This window comes from Manis javanica, chromosome 12 (genome assembly GCF_040802235.1).
Source record: "Manis javanica isolate MJ-LG chromosome 12, MJ_LKY, whole genome shotgun sequence".
In the NCBI taxonomy this organism is placed as follows: Eukaryota; Metazoa; Chordata; class Mammalia; order Pholidota; family Manidae; genus Manis; species Manis javanica.
The window spans coordinates 7,849,283-7,864,229 of NC_133167.1; the positions used below are offsets into that span (position 1 = coordinate 7,849,283).

At 36.1% G+C, this 14,947-nt stretch overlaps 1 protein-coding gene across 1 annotated transcript in view; it reads right to left on the minus strand.

Moving 5' to 3' along the window:
* PSMD1 (proteasome 26S subunit, non-ATPase 1) overlaps positions 1-14,947 on the minus strand; it is an 89,096-nt gene that overhangs the window by 63,987 nt on the left and 10,162 nt on the right. The window contains exons 7-16 of the mRNA XM_017679753.3: positions 13,062-13,288; positions 8,166-8,226; positions 7,092-7,220; positions 5,705-5,793; positions 5,206-5,284; positions 4,414-4,587; positions 2,727-2,838; positions 1,994-2,190; positions 923-1,018; positions 25-89 (exon numbers count right to left, since the gene is read on the minus strand). Coding sequence (XP_017535242.1) covers positions 25-89; positions 923-1,018; positions 1,994-2,190; positions 2,727-2,838; positions 4,414-4,587; positions 5,206-5,284; positions 5,705-5,793; positions 7,092-7,220; positions 8,166-8,226; positions 13,062-13,288 — 1,229 coding nt within the window. The remainder of the gene's footprint in view (positions 1-24; positions 90-922; positions 1,019-1,993; positions 2,191-2,726; positions 2,839-4,413; positions 4,588-5,205; positions 5,285-5,704; positions 5,794-7,091; positions 7,221-8,165; positions 8,227-13,061; positions 13,289-14,947) is intronic.

The window sequence follows — 14,947 nt, forward strand, 5'->3', positions numbered from 1 at the left end:
GAATCAGAAGTTAGAAATTATTACCTGAATAGGATGAACCCAAGCGATTCTACTGCGGCCCTCCTGACATCATCATTAACGTCACTGACCTAAGAAAAATTTAAAAGGACAATTACATTATACTATGCATTTTATTACTAGAATAAACTGATATATGAGGGCCACATTCAAATTTAAATTAGAACTCATCAACTTATTATTCCTTTATTAGAATATCTTTCCCCAGTTTAGAAAAGCTCATGAGAATTTATTTCAGGGCTTAGAAGCCTTAAAACTTGGTGAAGGTAAAGATGCAGGGCTACTTCTAAAGACAACTTTAGCTGCACTACAGCTTTTGTGGGCCATAGTGAACATACAACTATTCCTTCAATATTAATTAAAAAAAAATTACATCCCAAATTCAAGCAAGATACAAACATTTGGAACATTTCACATGCTGCAATTATAAAGGAATGACTTAAGTGGAAAAAGCCTGGGAAACATGGCTAGTGGCTTTTCTGTGCAGTGTCTCTTACATAACAGGGCATGCCCCTTAGGGGTACCTGGAAACTAACTTTCAGAGGCTATAAAAAGAAGTGGTTCTACTTGTTCATTAGATAGATGTCCCTATTCCATGGTGGCTACACAAACTCAAGTGGTCTTGTTCCTTGCATATAAAGGTGCCCTTGGAGTAGGGTTTCAGAAGTTGTACCCAAATGACTTTAGGACTTCCATTCATACTGACATATTATGATTCTGTACTACATCCTTCTGAAAATCTAAGTAAACCTGGTGCTAGGTTACTGTGTCTAGTAAATGAGAATTTGAACCTGAGACCACTGGCGGTGGTTATATGGTATGGGTGCTGTAGTCACTTAGACATTCAGTGTCCATCTACAAACTTTCCCTTTCACTCCTATCCAAGAAAGGTCAGAGTACTTACAGCAACATGTAGCAGGCGCCGAATAGCTTTGTTGTTACCAGAGCCACAGTAAGCCATGGCTACAGTATACATTCCAGATCTTCGAAGAATTGGGTCCTAAGAAAAAGTAATTCAACATCAATCAACAGCATATCATTTCAAAGAGTAAAATTCTACAGTCTTACAGGCATAGCTGCATCTACCACGAGAGTTGGTTTTAGGTAGGAAATGATGAACTCAAGGAGATCTACTTTGTGGTTGGTAGCTTTTCTAAACAAATGGGGAAATAAAAAACATTTAATACAGGAGGAATTAATTACTTTTAATTGTCAGTATTCTGTGCAACATGCCTATCTTGTCTCACACTTCCTAGGCAGTATAAACTCAAATCTAATGCTAATCTCAGTGTCCTATGACACTCAACTTCCATTTATCAGATGAACTACAAAGAAATTTGCTTCTAATTCCACATTCTAACTTCCTTTTACTTTATCATTTAATTATTGGGCACTGAGCAGTGAATGGAAGGGATATGGGGACTCGTAGTTGAGCAAGAGTTTTGCCAATCAATGACAGCAGTGGTTCTTTTTATCAGATCATAGAGGACAAGTCTGACTTACCACTGACTACCTACCACACACAAGACTATTATCAGAACAAAAGGCGATGGAAAAAACATCACCCCAATAAGTAAGTATATAGACTGGCAGTGGTTTTTGATGAAAAAGCAAGGAAGTCAACTTTGTCTTATTAAATAAATGATTATGGAATCACTCCCCAAATATAATTTTTAAAAGAAATCAACTTGCAAAGTTAAAAAGAACTTTCCTGGATCTGTTTATCTGAAAATCAATGATCTGAAGCCTTGATTAAATTTAAAAATCCTCTAATTAGTCCTGTTCACCTCTTCTAATCAGTGTTTTTCTTTCCTACATTCTATTAGGCTTTATAAATTTTCCAAGAAGTTTTACCAACAAATGCTAGGTGTTCTGACAGGATAAGAGAGAATTTCCACTGAAGTTAAATGTTTCTGTAAATACCAGAGATAACTGGAGGGTGGGGAGTACTAGGAAAAAAGGACAAATATCTCACCTTATCACGGCAGAGAGATTCAATGAGAGCATCAGCTTCTTCCATCCTTCCATACATCACCAATGCAATGCCTACTGCAAGGCCACGCAGAATCTTCTCATGTTGAGTTTCCTGTGCATAACCGACCATGTCCTCAATAGCCTGGGCATTTTTAGAGCCCAACATAACCAAACCTAAGGCCAGGCCAGCTGCTTCCCCTAGTGAGTAAAAAGTAAAACATTAAAGAAAAAAATTATGTATGTCAAGTCAATAAAACATACTATCAGAAGTGGCACCTATTAGCACCAACTATTAGCTTCTGATAGTATTTTTCCAAACCATCTGCTAAAAAGGAAGATATTTTATGTGGAGTACATCCATTTGTTTGTAACTATTTTCCTTTCACATCTTGACAGAATGCCCCATCAAATTCTACAGTTACTTCAAAGGAGGCTATGACATTTTTCCTACATTATCACCAAGCAGTATAGATAGCCCTATAATACAAGTAGATCACTCTAATAAATTCCTACTTGCAAAAATACAGAGAGATATACAGGATATTTCATTTAAAAAAGCCTATATATCACAAAATATATTTTCATAAGATGAGCTTGATAATTGGGGCAAAATCCATTCCCTCTACAAATAGAGAAATCCATTAGATTTTTAAGAGGCTACAAGATAGAGGTAGAAACAAATACGTTATATTTATTAACCCCAAAGTTTGTTGCCTTTGGAAAGAATCACCTACCTGTCACAGCATCGTCCTGATAAAGGTTTGTTTTTAGCAAATCATACACATCCTGGCGAGCGGTCCCCATGGCAGCCAAACCAAGGCCCAGACTGCCACCATGTCGAACGATCTAGGGAAAAAGCACGGGCTCCATTGATCTGGTATGCTGTACTGGTAATCCATGCTTTTATTCTAATTTAAAGATATACTGTGATATTAAACATGCAGAGCAGCAGACCTAGTGAGAATGATCAAAGGATTTGAGAATCAGAAAGCCAGTGGTAACCCCAGCAATGGTGCTTGCTGATGAAAATAATAATGACTTGAGAAGTAAACGAAAGAAAAGAAAGTGGAAAGACAGTACAGTCCTCTTTCTCTAAGTTTACATGAGGAGGGGAGAAAGATAACAACATTAAGAGGAAAGCTTTTTTTTAGGATAGGTGAGAGCTGAATATGGTTCTGGGCTGAGGAGAAGGTGGCAGCATAGAGGGAGACTGGAGAGAAAGAGAGAAGGAAAAGATCTAATGGAAAACAGTTGCGAAGAAAGTGGGAGAAAATGGGGTCAAGAGCAAAAGACTGTCTTTATTTGAAGAGGGACACTTTAGTGACCATCTGTCATTTTTGAATGCAGTCTCCTTTTATGGTGGTGACAGCATCCTAGTCTTGACTAGGGACTACTCCTCCCCCACTGGTTTGAGTCTTGGTGGAACTGTCGTTTAATCAGCTCTCACCTCCCATAGCCGAAGTGCAGTCCTGTGACCCAAGACAAGTCAAGTAGATACTCATTCTCAGAATTAAAATCTTTCTTAAGTGGAATGACCCAAGGACCAAAAACATTTCAAGTTCATTCATCCTGACAGTAGAGAACTGGAGAGACAATTGCATTGGTTCCTGTTATCAAGATCCCTAGAACTGCCCTGCCTCTTAACCTATGTGAGAACTGGTTCATCAGCTTTTCCTTTACTTATATAAGCCAATTCCTACTAAACCCTTGTTTAAGTTAGTCAGCAGAGGTTTCTATTTCTGGCAACCAAAGAGCTCTGATAAACTTTTTACTTGAGACCAGAGGATATTAAATAAAGGTAACTGTAAATGTATGTAAGATTTGTGGATAGGGGGCTCATCAGCTGAGACAGATCATCCTTTTGGCCTCAGTATCTTTTTACTGAAGTAGGACAAAATTTTCTGACTCACTTAGCTACTCTCATAATAGCCTTCTAAAACAGACTATTCTAACATGAAAGTTAAAGTCTAAAATCCTACTTCAGGGTTCCTTAAAATAAGAACAGGGTTATATAATGAGTTTTTCCAAAAGAATTACATTTAAAAATGATCAAATATCAAACAAGCAAGAGTCCTGATTCCTGAGAGAGTATATGCAATTTTTTTGGATCTTAGTTTCCTGTGAAATAATAGAATTAGAGTAAATGATAACCAGGGTCACTTATAGTGTTTGCAAAACTCTAAAGTATGGAACTATAACATGTATTTTACAAATACCTGGTACTTTTATTTTGCTTATCCACACAAGGTTTAAGAGGACTGAGAAGCACAATTTTTAGCTTATGGAGAAGGAAAGGAAACTGCCTTTAAAATTCATAGTCTTACAAAATTTCTATTCACCAAATAATTTAGAAAATTTAGAAATATACATTTTTCTGGGCTCTTAAGTAATGGAAATTTACTTTTCCATTCTAATACTTACATCATTGCTGGCATTCTTAAGCTGGTTAAGCAGATAGTCAATTATATCACCACCATGATTGGCGTGAATGAGACCTAATGCATAGAGACCTCCACCTTCCTGATAGGCTGATCCTGGAGAGGTGTCCTTGGGAAGGTATGTTGCCATTAACTGTAATGCTTCCTTCTCATGGCCCTGTAAATTTGAGCCACCACAAAGGTGTAAGAAAAAAGTGAGAGAAAAAAGATGTAACATTTTCTGTGACTACTGCCTTTCTCCAGAATGTCCACTCGCTGAAAGAGAATGAAGTGGGGCTCTCTCTTATACAACTTTACCACTCAAAGAAGACACCCTTTAAAAGAGTCACAGTGACTGCAATGGGGGGTGGGGGAGGACTTGATAATATGGGTAAATGTAGTAACCACAATGTTGCTCATGTGAAACCTTCATAAGATTGTGTATCAACAAATACCTTTAAAAAAAAAAGGCTCAGTCACATCCTGGTTAGAAATGAATGCTTCAATTTTTTCCCCCTTATTTTATAGTATTTCCCCAAATTCACGATAGAGAAATATACTTCAATTCATTCTCTGAGAAATGGCTTGGTCTTCACAGGAAAGGGTTTCTGCCTTTTATTAAAACAAACACACAATATGTATTTAAGTTTCTTATTTACTTTATCCTTCTCTGTAAGAGGATAGACTGATCCAATTTATTTGGATTTGTCACTGAATTAGAGCAAACTTTTATATTTTTTCTTAACTCCAGAAAAATTACTTCTGATGCCTACTTGTGCTTATCAGTGTATAGTACCTTATGAATTACACCCAAACTGGCTGTAGCTGTAAATTTGGCCCAGTTAGTAGCTCTGGCCAACCATTCCAAGTTATCCCTGTAAAAAGATAAAATTTAGTGATATTACTGAAATGAATTCCATTAAAGCTTTTTTATGAACACTGAAGTCAAAGCATTAAAATTTTACTTTGAACTATTACAAACTGTTTTACTTTAATGGACCTTAAGTTACTGATTTTACCTCCTAAGTTGTTCTTAATATTCTGAAGACTCTTTTTTTAACAAACGATATGTAATTCCACTATGAACAAAAGCAAATTTGTATTAAATTTCTGAGCTTAATATATTTCATTCAAAAGGGTAGGCATATGCAATAAAAAATATATAGAATAGCAAAAATAGAACCTGAAATTCAGGACTGGCAGGCAGGGGAAGCTCTCTGTATCCATGAAACAATTTCAAAAGAGTCTGTTACAGATGATCTTAAACCAAAGTGGAAATCTACAAGTATATTTACCTAAGAAACTGGTCACTGGTAGTCCCACAGTGCATAAAAGAGTTTGCTATAACGGTTGCTGTGTGACATACAGAATTCCTTACTGCATCCTACAATAACAAATATAGATTTTTATCATTGGCAAAGTATTTATACACATGCAAGCTTGCACAGGAACACAGAGAGACCCTCTTTGTGGTGAAAACATGAATAAATGAAACTGATATTTAAAATATGGATCTTAAGTATTTCTTTATAAAGATTAAACAGCTAGTTTATAAAAACAAGCAAGTCAATTTTATTTGTGGTCTTAACTTGAGCTCAGGAGATTTTATATAAGAATTTAGGTAGATTTCCTGTTTTTTTAGTTTCTGAATAGTTTGTCTTTTCTCTTCAGCACCCTGCCCAAAGTGTTAGGGTGATCTCAAGTGCAATGCTGCACCTCTGGCTGGCACTGCACCTTGGGCACTCATCAAGGTAATTTTGTGTATTTTTTTTTTTTGGTAACAATATAACTTTGTGTATTTTTAATGAGACTGTATTACAAAGATTAGCCTTAAATAACTGTCCTAAGTGCAAATTATGAAATTCTCTAAATTTTTGCCATTGTAAAAATTATATTAAAACTTTGGAGAAGCATGATTACATATGCTTCAACCAAATAACTGTTTAGTAATGGCTATGAAGAAAGAATGAATATGCAACTAGCAAAAATTCATGTAATGTGACAGAATACTTCATGGTTGTCACACGTTAAATTTCACACAACCAGTTCTTCATTATTTTGATTAAAAAAAAAAAGAATGAATGACCTTGAGAAAGCATACTGGATAAATATGACAGGAAAGGAAGAGTTTTTATACACATCTTTTCATTTTAGAACATTTTTGAACCAGATGAATATATCAGCTATTCAAAAATTAAAATTGGTAATTGTTAGGATCAGTACTTCAACAAAGGTAACAGTATCAAGTAACCTTTGTAAGGTTATTGCAAAAAAAAAAAACCCCAAACTATAAAAAAAAAAAATGAGTAAGACTGCTCTCAAGAAGTTCACAGTTCAGTGGGAAAGCAGACACATAAGCAAACGGTATTAATGTTCTGATTGTGTTATTTGTCCAAATGCTACATGTATATATTAAAAATAAAAGTTAGATTAAAAGCAAAAAAAAAGAAGCCACTGAACTTTCTGACAAAAGACTAGCAAAAAATAGAAGCCCAATCAATATATCCCCTTCTTCCTTGACAAGTACAGTTGTTTCTCCCATTATTTTCACAAAAACTTTATTTTCATGATCAGGAATAAAATGCAACAAAGTATTCAATAGGCAATAAATATAGGTACTTACATTAACAAAGAAATAAATATGAAATAAAAAGTCTCCATTATTGATGAATATCTACTTACCTTTGTGTTTTTTAGAATCATGAGATCTGTGTTATTGTTTCTTATTAAAAACTGTAGATGTAACTCAATAGCCATTTCACCACTTAAAATTTTAATCATTTTCAAAGTCTGGTCTTTGGGCTCTGGATTCTGCCAAAACAAACAAACAAACAAGAATGAAAATTCATACATTACTGAAACCCACTAAGCCAACTTTAACAGCCCAAAACCAGTGAAATTCACAGTCCATACACAGAACAAAACTCCCATTTTAACAGTAGGATCTAGAAAACTCATGTATCATTTACTTGAGAGAAAGAATAATTTATTAGATGCCACTGAGATATGACAACAGCTTGATGGAAGAATGCAATTCATTCTGAACTACCTTCCAAAAATAGTATCTTAATACTCAAAAAAAAAACCCAAACTATAAAAAAATAATTGCTGATCATATACAAGGAAAAATACTTTATATAGAGTAAACATAGGCAAGAAGCTATGTTTCTTTTAATCTACAACATCAAGGTAAGACTCTCTGCTCTCAAATTGAGGAAAATGAAAGCACCTTTAATCAACACATATATATATATATGACCTCATGAACTACCAAGCCATCAACCCAACCTTCTATCCCAGTGAAAAACAGTTGAAGTTTCTATACCTGAGCATCAGAAACCAAAAGTCCTGATGGACCAAGTACTTACATCAATCAGACCCACTGCTCTAACACTTACCCCATTCTTCCATACACCAGGAGTATTAAAAACAGCAAAGACAACTAAACTGTCCCCCTCTGTGGTAAGTTGCCATTTATTTGTTAGAGGCTATACTTTTTTCTCACCCTGTGACAGGTAATTCAGAGTTATTATGGACAGAATTCATTCTCTGATAAGGATCTCAGCTAAGTGCTTTTGGGGTCAGTCTTTAAAATTTCACTTTTTTATAGAAAATCCATTTTTATAAAAATGACTTTGGTATCAAATTTAATAATAAGCTCCATTAGAAAAGGTATATAACACTATTAAAACAATTTATAATAGACTGTGGGAATATATGTTAAGCCTCAACCTCAACTTCAAAAAGGACACGTACCGCTTCTGGTGTCTTTCCTACAAGTACACTACCTGCCTTTTCTTCTGTTTCCATTGAGTCACTAAAATGAAGAGAAACAACAGTTACTAATCTGATAAATCTTTTCTGAATAATATGTGTAGGTGATTTGTTATCAAATTTAAGATCTGAAACATGTCCAAATTAAGTATTTTGCAAGGAAAACACATTTATTTTGTAAATATTGCCATTATGAAACAGAAAAGAATCTATTAAGATGGAGGGAGTCCAGGTCATTGCATTTCCTCCAAATAAATTCATAAAACACCAAAGCAACTGACTAGGTTAGTAAAAATGCATGGACAATACAACAAAACCAAGTGACAAAAGTATCCCCTAAGTGTCCAAAACAGACTCAGGTGGAGATAACATCATCAGCTACAAGACCAGTTTGAAGTGGAACAGTTGTGCCCCAACAACTTTTAAAACTAACCAGCCAACACTCCCTTCTAGGTCAAAGCACTATACTGAGAAGAAAATGCTGGGCACAGAATATAAAGTAAGAGAGCAAAAACAAAAGAAAAAGAAGTCCTCAATAAAACCGGGAGGGAAAGGAAACAGAGTCAGCAGACCTCAGGAGAAAGACAGCATTTTGTTTAATCCTCCACAGACATAATAGAAAAGTTCTAGAGAGCAGTGAAATTAGGAAAACTATCCTAAACTAGCTTCCTTTGTAAAAATGTAGGAAAACTAAGTTCAGTAAAGATAAGCCATAGAAAATGACCAAAGTCAAATCTGATATAGTATTGTAAGAGAAAAAATTATGTCAAGAAAGATAAAAGAAAAACTATTATACAGAATATAAAAGAATATATTACAGAAATGAATAGAACTAGAGAAAAATCAGAAATGAAAGAAGGTAGTTCTTTCAGAAATGAAGACTATCACAGAAGGAACATGACAGCAAATAAACGCAGGGGCAGAAGGTAAGAAGAAAAACTTTTAAATCAAAAAGGAAGAAATCAAATGCTATCCCCCTAAGATCAGGAACAAAGTAAAGATGTTCACTCTTACCACATCTATCCAATAATGTACTAGAAATCCTAGCCCATGCACATAAACATGGGCATTAAAGTTATAAAAGAAGTAAAATTCTCTTTCTTCACAGATGATATGATTCCTATGTAAGAAAATTCTCTAAAAAGGCCTATAAAAAATTATTAGACCTATGAACTGATTTAAGCAAAACTGTAGGATTCAACATTAAAATAAAAAAGATCAATTGTATTTCTATATATTAGTAACAAACAACTAATTTGAAATTTAAACATGCTATAACAACAGCATCAAAAAGCATAATACACAGGAACAATTTTTTTTATTTCTAAGTCATAAGGATTGTTTTATTTATTTACTTATTAAGGTATCACTGATATACACTCTTATGAAGGGGTTTCACAAGAAAAACAATTATTCACCCTTATTATCGAGTCCCCCCCATACCCCACTGCAGTCACTGTCCATCTGTGTAGTAAGATGCCACATAGTCCGTATTTGTCTTCTCTGAGCTACACTATCATTCCCCGTGACCCCACACACACCATGTGCACCAATCATGATACCCCAAAATCCCCTTCTCCCTCCCTCCCTAACTCCTCTCCTTTGGTAACTACTAATCCTTTCTTGGAGTCTGTGAGTCTGCTGCTATTTTGTTCCTTCAGTTTTGCCTCGTTGTTATACTTACACAGGAACAAATTTAAGGAAATCTTTGCACTGAAATCTATGCAACAGAAAAATTAAAGAAAACCTAAATAAATGGAGAACAATACCGTGCTTATGGAGACCCAATTGTTAGATTATCAATTTGCTCCAAATTAAAGCAGTTCAATTCAATCTCAATTAGAATCCCCATGGATTTATAGAAACGCAAAAGAGCCCAGTGCGGAGGCACTGGGAGCAGAGCATGGGAGCAGGACCATCGGCTCCCTCCGCCCAGGTTTAGGTGAGTCCTGTTGGTGGGGATGGGGGATGGGGTGAGGGGCGGGAGCGGCGGCGAAAGCGGCGAGCCACCCTCCCCGTGGAGCCCAGGGTTGGGGTGGGAGGCGCGGGCGGCATGACCCCAGTGCCTCAGTGTCCCACTGGGGCGGGTTCTGCTGTTGGGCCGGGGGTCTCCAGGCACCATGCCTTGACCAAAGCCACAGCAAAGCTAGTGCGCTGGTCCGTGGCAATGTCGGCCACCCACCCAATCTAAGGAGTAGGCAGAGACAGAGAGTTCAAAGAAAGACAAAGCCAGGTAGGCTGAGGTTAAAGGGCTCTTTCGCCCCACTGAGGAAATAAAGGACTTGGAGGGCTGAATTTCGTCATTGAGAGACATGCAGATCATGGTACGGCTTATTAATAAGTTCAATAGTTCCAGCTCCAGCCTGGAAGAGAAGATGGCTGCACTCCTTGTTCTTGAATATTACATCCATCAGATGAATAATGCAAAGGACCTGCTTCCTTCGGTTGCCTTCAAGTGGCGATCAATGGGCTGAACAGGCAGAATCCCCAATGTGTCAGTTCATTACTGGCTGTCTCATTCTTTGAAATTTTTTGTAGCAAGCATTCTAAAGCAGTATGGTGCCGTTTAGGGCTCAGGTTGATCTGCTGGGTCAAATCCTTCATGGCTCTGAAGTCCTTCTTCATCTCCTCAGGGATGCCAGTCATGAAGGAAGCTCAGGCAGCAGCAGGATGTCCTTTCAGCGGCTTCCCTTAGGTTATTCTGTCTCTCACTGGGCCTGTGGATTAGCAGTGACTGGTCCCCTTCCTTAACAGTGATCCTATGGTTTTTGCTGTAGTACTCCAAGAATGTGATCTCCTTCCCATTAGACACTGTGAAGCTGTCTTTTGGAATCTTATTCCAACCCACACTGTTGTTGCAGGTTATGACAATATTGTCAACCAGAATCTTTTGAGCATTCATCCTGGAAGTTTTCTTTGTTCTGCTGATACATAGCATGTATGATGTCTAGCACAGAGTCATCTTGAAAGACCTTATGGGCGACATCAGCTAGCAGGCAAGGCCCAGCCCTTGGAACATGGAGACCAAACCCATAGACTCTCTTTGTGGTGGCCCACTCTCTGGCCTTGGGTCCCCTGGCTTTCTGACCAGGTCCTGCCCTGTCCAGAGCTAAGTCCAAAGGTTTAAGCACTTGTGGCCAAGAGCCTGGCATCTGTATACTCTGAGATGGGTGCACAGAGAAGAGTCCCTGAAGGGTGGGCAGACAGGTTCCACTGAAAGACTGCAGAGTACATGGGCATCAATCTAGTTTTGGTTACTAACCAGGATGTGAACCCTTGCCACTCCACAGGGCCTCAGGAAAAGCCTGAACAATCTTAGGGGAGAAAAAAGTTGTAACTGTATGTTTTCCATTACCTGATTTCAAGATTTACCATAAGGTTTGGTCCATAAAGATACTGTGGTACTGGTATAACGAAAGACAAAGAGATCAATGGAAAAGAACAGAGAAATCTATAAACACATATACATGGAACTGATTTTTGTCAAAAACTCCAATAAGGTAAGGACAGTCTTTGAAACAAATGGTAACATCCATATATTTAAACAAACTCTTTACCCCTACCTCATAGCATACACAATGTTTATAGCAGCCTTCTTTTTAATAACTAGTAACTAGAAACAACCCAAAAGCCCGTCAGTATAAAAATGAATAAACAACGCATAGAGATACACAATGAAATGCTACTCAGCAACAAAAAGCCATCAGTTACGGAGTCACTTAAAAACACAGATATGTCACAGACATTATGTTGAATGAAAAAAGCAGAAACAGAAGAATACACGTTATGTGATCCATTTTTATGAAGTTCAAAAACTGGCAAAACCAATCTGTGGTATTGGCAATCAAAACAGTGGCTGCTCAGAGATGGGGGGTAGAGGGTAGGGGAGGTTGCCCTCAAAGGGCAAGAGGGTAAGTTTCTGGGATAGTTACACAGGTGTTTATATTGTCAGAACACACTGAACTGTATAACTAAGATATGTGCATTTTTCTGTATTTAAATTACTGTTCAATTAAAAGAAGAAGAATTGAAGAGCTGAAAGAATTCAAAAGAAAGTGACAGATACAGCAGATAGGCAGAGAAAATCCAACTTACATATATGCCAAAGAAAAACAACTGGAGAAAAACAAAAACTTTAAAACTCAAGAAAAGCTTTGCTAAGGCAGGATTTATTTTTGGCGTTTTTGAGAACCATAAAGCAGCCAGTGAGATAGGAAGGCAGAGTGAGTTAAGGAAAAAAATAGTAAGAGATGAGGTGAAGAGTATGAGAAGACAGAGCATATAAAGCTTTATAGGCCACTTTCAAGATAGAAGATTTCGTATGAAATGTGGTGGTAAAGTATCAGAAGTTGAGAGGGTAGTGACACTTAGGTTTCAGAAGGATAACTCTACTGCTATGTGGACAACTTTAAAAAGAAATAAGAGGCATAACAAAGACACAGTTAAGCATTTTTAGTAAGTGGTCCAAATGTGTAACAAAATACAGGAAAATAAAATCTAATACTATATCAGCCTCAGATAAATATATATTTTAGTTCTAATAAAAGCACAAAAACTGAGAATATTTCTTACTTTCCAAACATTAACCCAAATATCTAAAATCTAGCTCACCTCCCTGTTTGCGATTTTTAATTTACTTGGTTAGATAGCACATATGTAATCTGGCAAGCCCCCTCAATCCGATAATCACTTCCATTTCTTTCCAGAAGAGTCCATTTCTTTGGTTTTCCTTAAAGCAGAGTGCAAAACAGAGCAATAGCCTTAATAAGACTTTATGAATCTATGAAAGCTAAGGGTGAAATTTATTTTTAGAATATGCTATGAATATTCCACCTACTCTCAAAATGAAAAAAGACTGTTCCATTAAGATACTTATACCTGTCTTTCTCTGATCCTGGAACGGTACCCGTATTGGTGGATCCGGGCACAGAAGCAATAGGTGTGCCAACAGTTCGAAGATTCTGGATTACAGACGACAAAAACTGCTGGCTAGCACTTTCATACAAATCAAAGCATATCTGATAAGCCATCAGGAGGTTGTCTTCCTTTACCAGTTTTTCTAAGATATCACTCACGGCCTGAGGATCATCTAAGAAAATTAAGCACTGAAACACAGATAAACAATTACACAATATTTGAAAACTCATCTACAAAATATTTAGAGAGTGACAAATAATCAACAGCAATAGGAAACGTTAAGCTATTAGCACAGGCAAACTGGGGCATAAGCAAACTAGTCTAGTCCAGCACTCCATTTCTGATCCCGGCACTAGACAGTTTTCCTGAAAATGGCATCTGCCTTCCTTAAGATAATCCATACAAATTATATTTACAACTCCTAATACTGTGCCAGGCATCAGCAGTATTCAATAACTGGTTGAATAAATCTTGGTTTCTTTAAATCTTAACCATAATTCATATCAAGTGCTCCTTAACTTGTATTTTCTGCTTTACCATAAATTGTGTGAGTCATTCATTCATTTAACACACATTGTATTGTGCTGGGTCAGGCCAAGACACACTAAAATGGCCATTTTGAAACATTTCTCTTACTACTCTTTTGATCTGCCATGTTTTAACAAAATTATCCATTAAATTTAGGATTTTCTTTTAAGAATTCGATGTAAATTTTCTTGCCCCCTTAAGTAGCAAATAACATTTCACAATAAACACAGTAATTGAAGTTATTATAATTGAGAACAGGAAATAATGGAAACAAAATATTAATGACCAATAATAGGGGAATGTTAAGTAAGGTAAAGTACCTCCACTGAATGACTATGGCACAATCAAGAAAAAGAACAAGAGTTTATGAAGAGTTACAACATGGAAAATTGTTGAATCGAAGGACATGTGTGTGGCGCGCACACACACACACACACACACACACACACACACACACACATATACACACACACACACACATATATATATATATATATATATATATATATATATAATTGATTCTGTTTGCTTCCAGAAAGGGAACTTGGGAGCCAAAAGAAAGGAAGTGGGAGGATGTTTCACTGTATACTCTCTGGCTCTTTTTTGAATTTTTAATCATGTGAATGAATTATTACCTGTTTAAAAAATATTTTAAAAATGTAAAACAAATTTTAAAAATATTTTAAAGGGACAAGGAATAAAAAGAGCTAAAAGAAATAAAATTGCCTTTGAGGACTAAAACTGAAATACACAGAGGAAAAGGGCAGAATACTGTTTTTCATTTAAGTTTTTAAAACTGATTAAAAACTATTAAGAAGCAAATAAAACTCCAGAAACCTCTACTGAGAAAACTGAAAGCAATACACTAAAACATTAAGTTGACCTTGGATATAAATTTGGATATTTTTCTTCTGGCTATTGCTATTTCAAACTTGCTTTAAAAGGTATTTAAAAAAATTTTTTAGAAAAGGATACATTAATCTAAGTTTTATAAATGTACAGAGAATGAAAACACATAATATGAACACATTATAGTGATAAAATGCTATGCTCTAAGCAGAATACAATTAATTTACACAGTATGATTAATTGTTAAAAAGCAAACCTACGCACTTCTAGATAATAAAATACAACATAGTCATTGAAAAGACATGTGGCTAATAAGTGGAAGACAAATATCCATGCATAACCTTTGGGAAAAGGCCCAGGGAAAGGGAAAGATACAGTTTTCCTTTTATATATTTTTTGTACTGTCTTAATTTTAAAATGTTAAAGCAAATTTCTACATGAAGAGATAAAATATACCCAAGTTTTGGTTG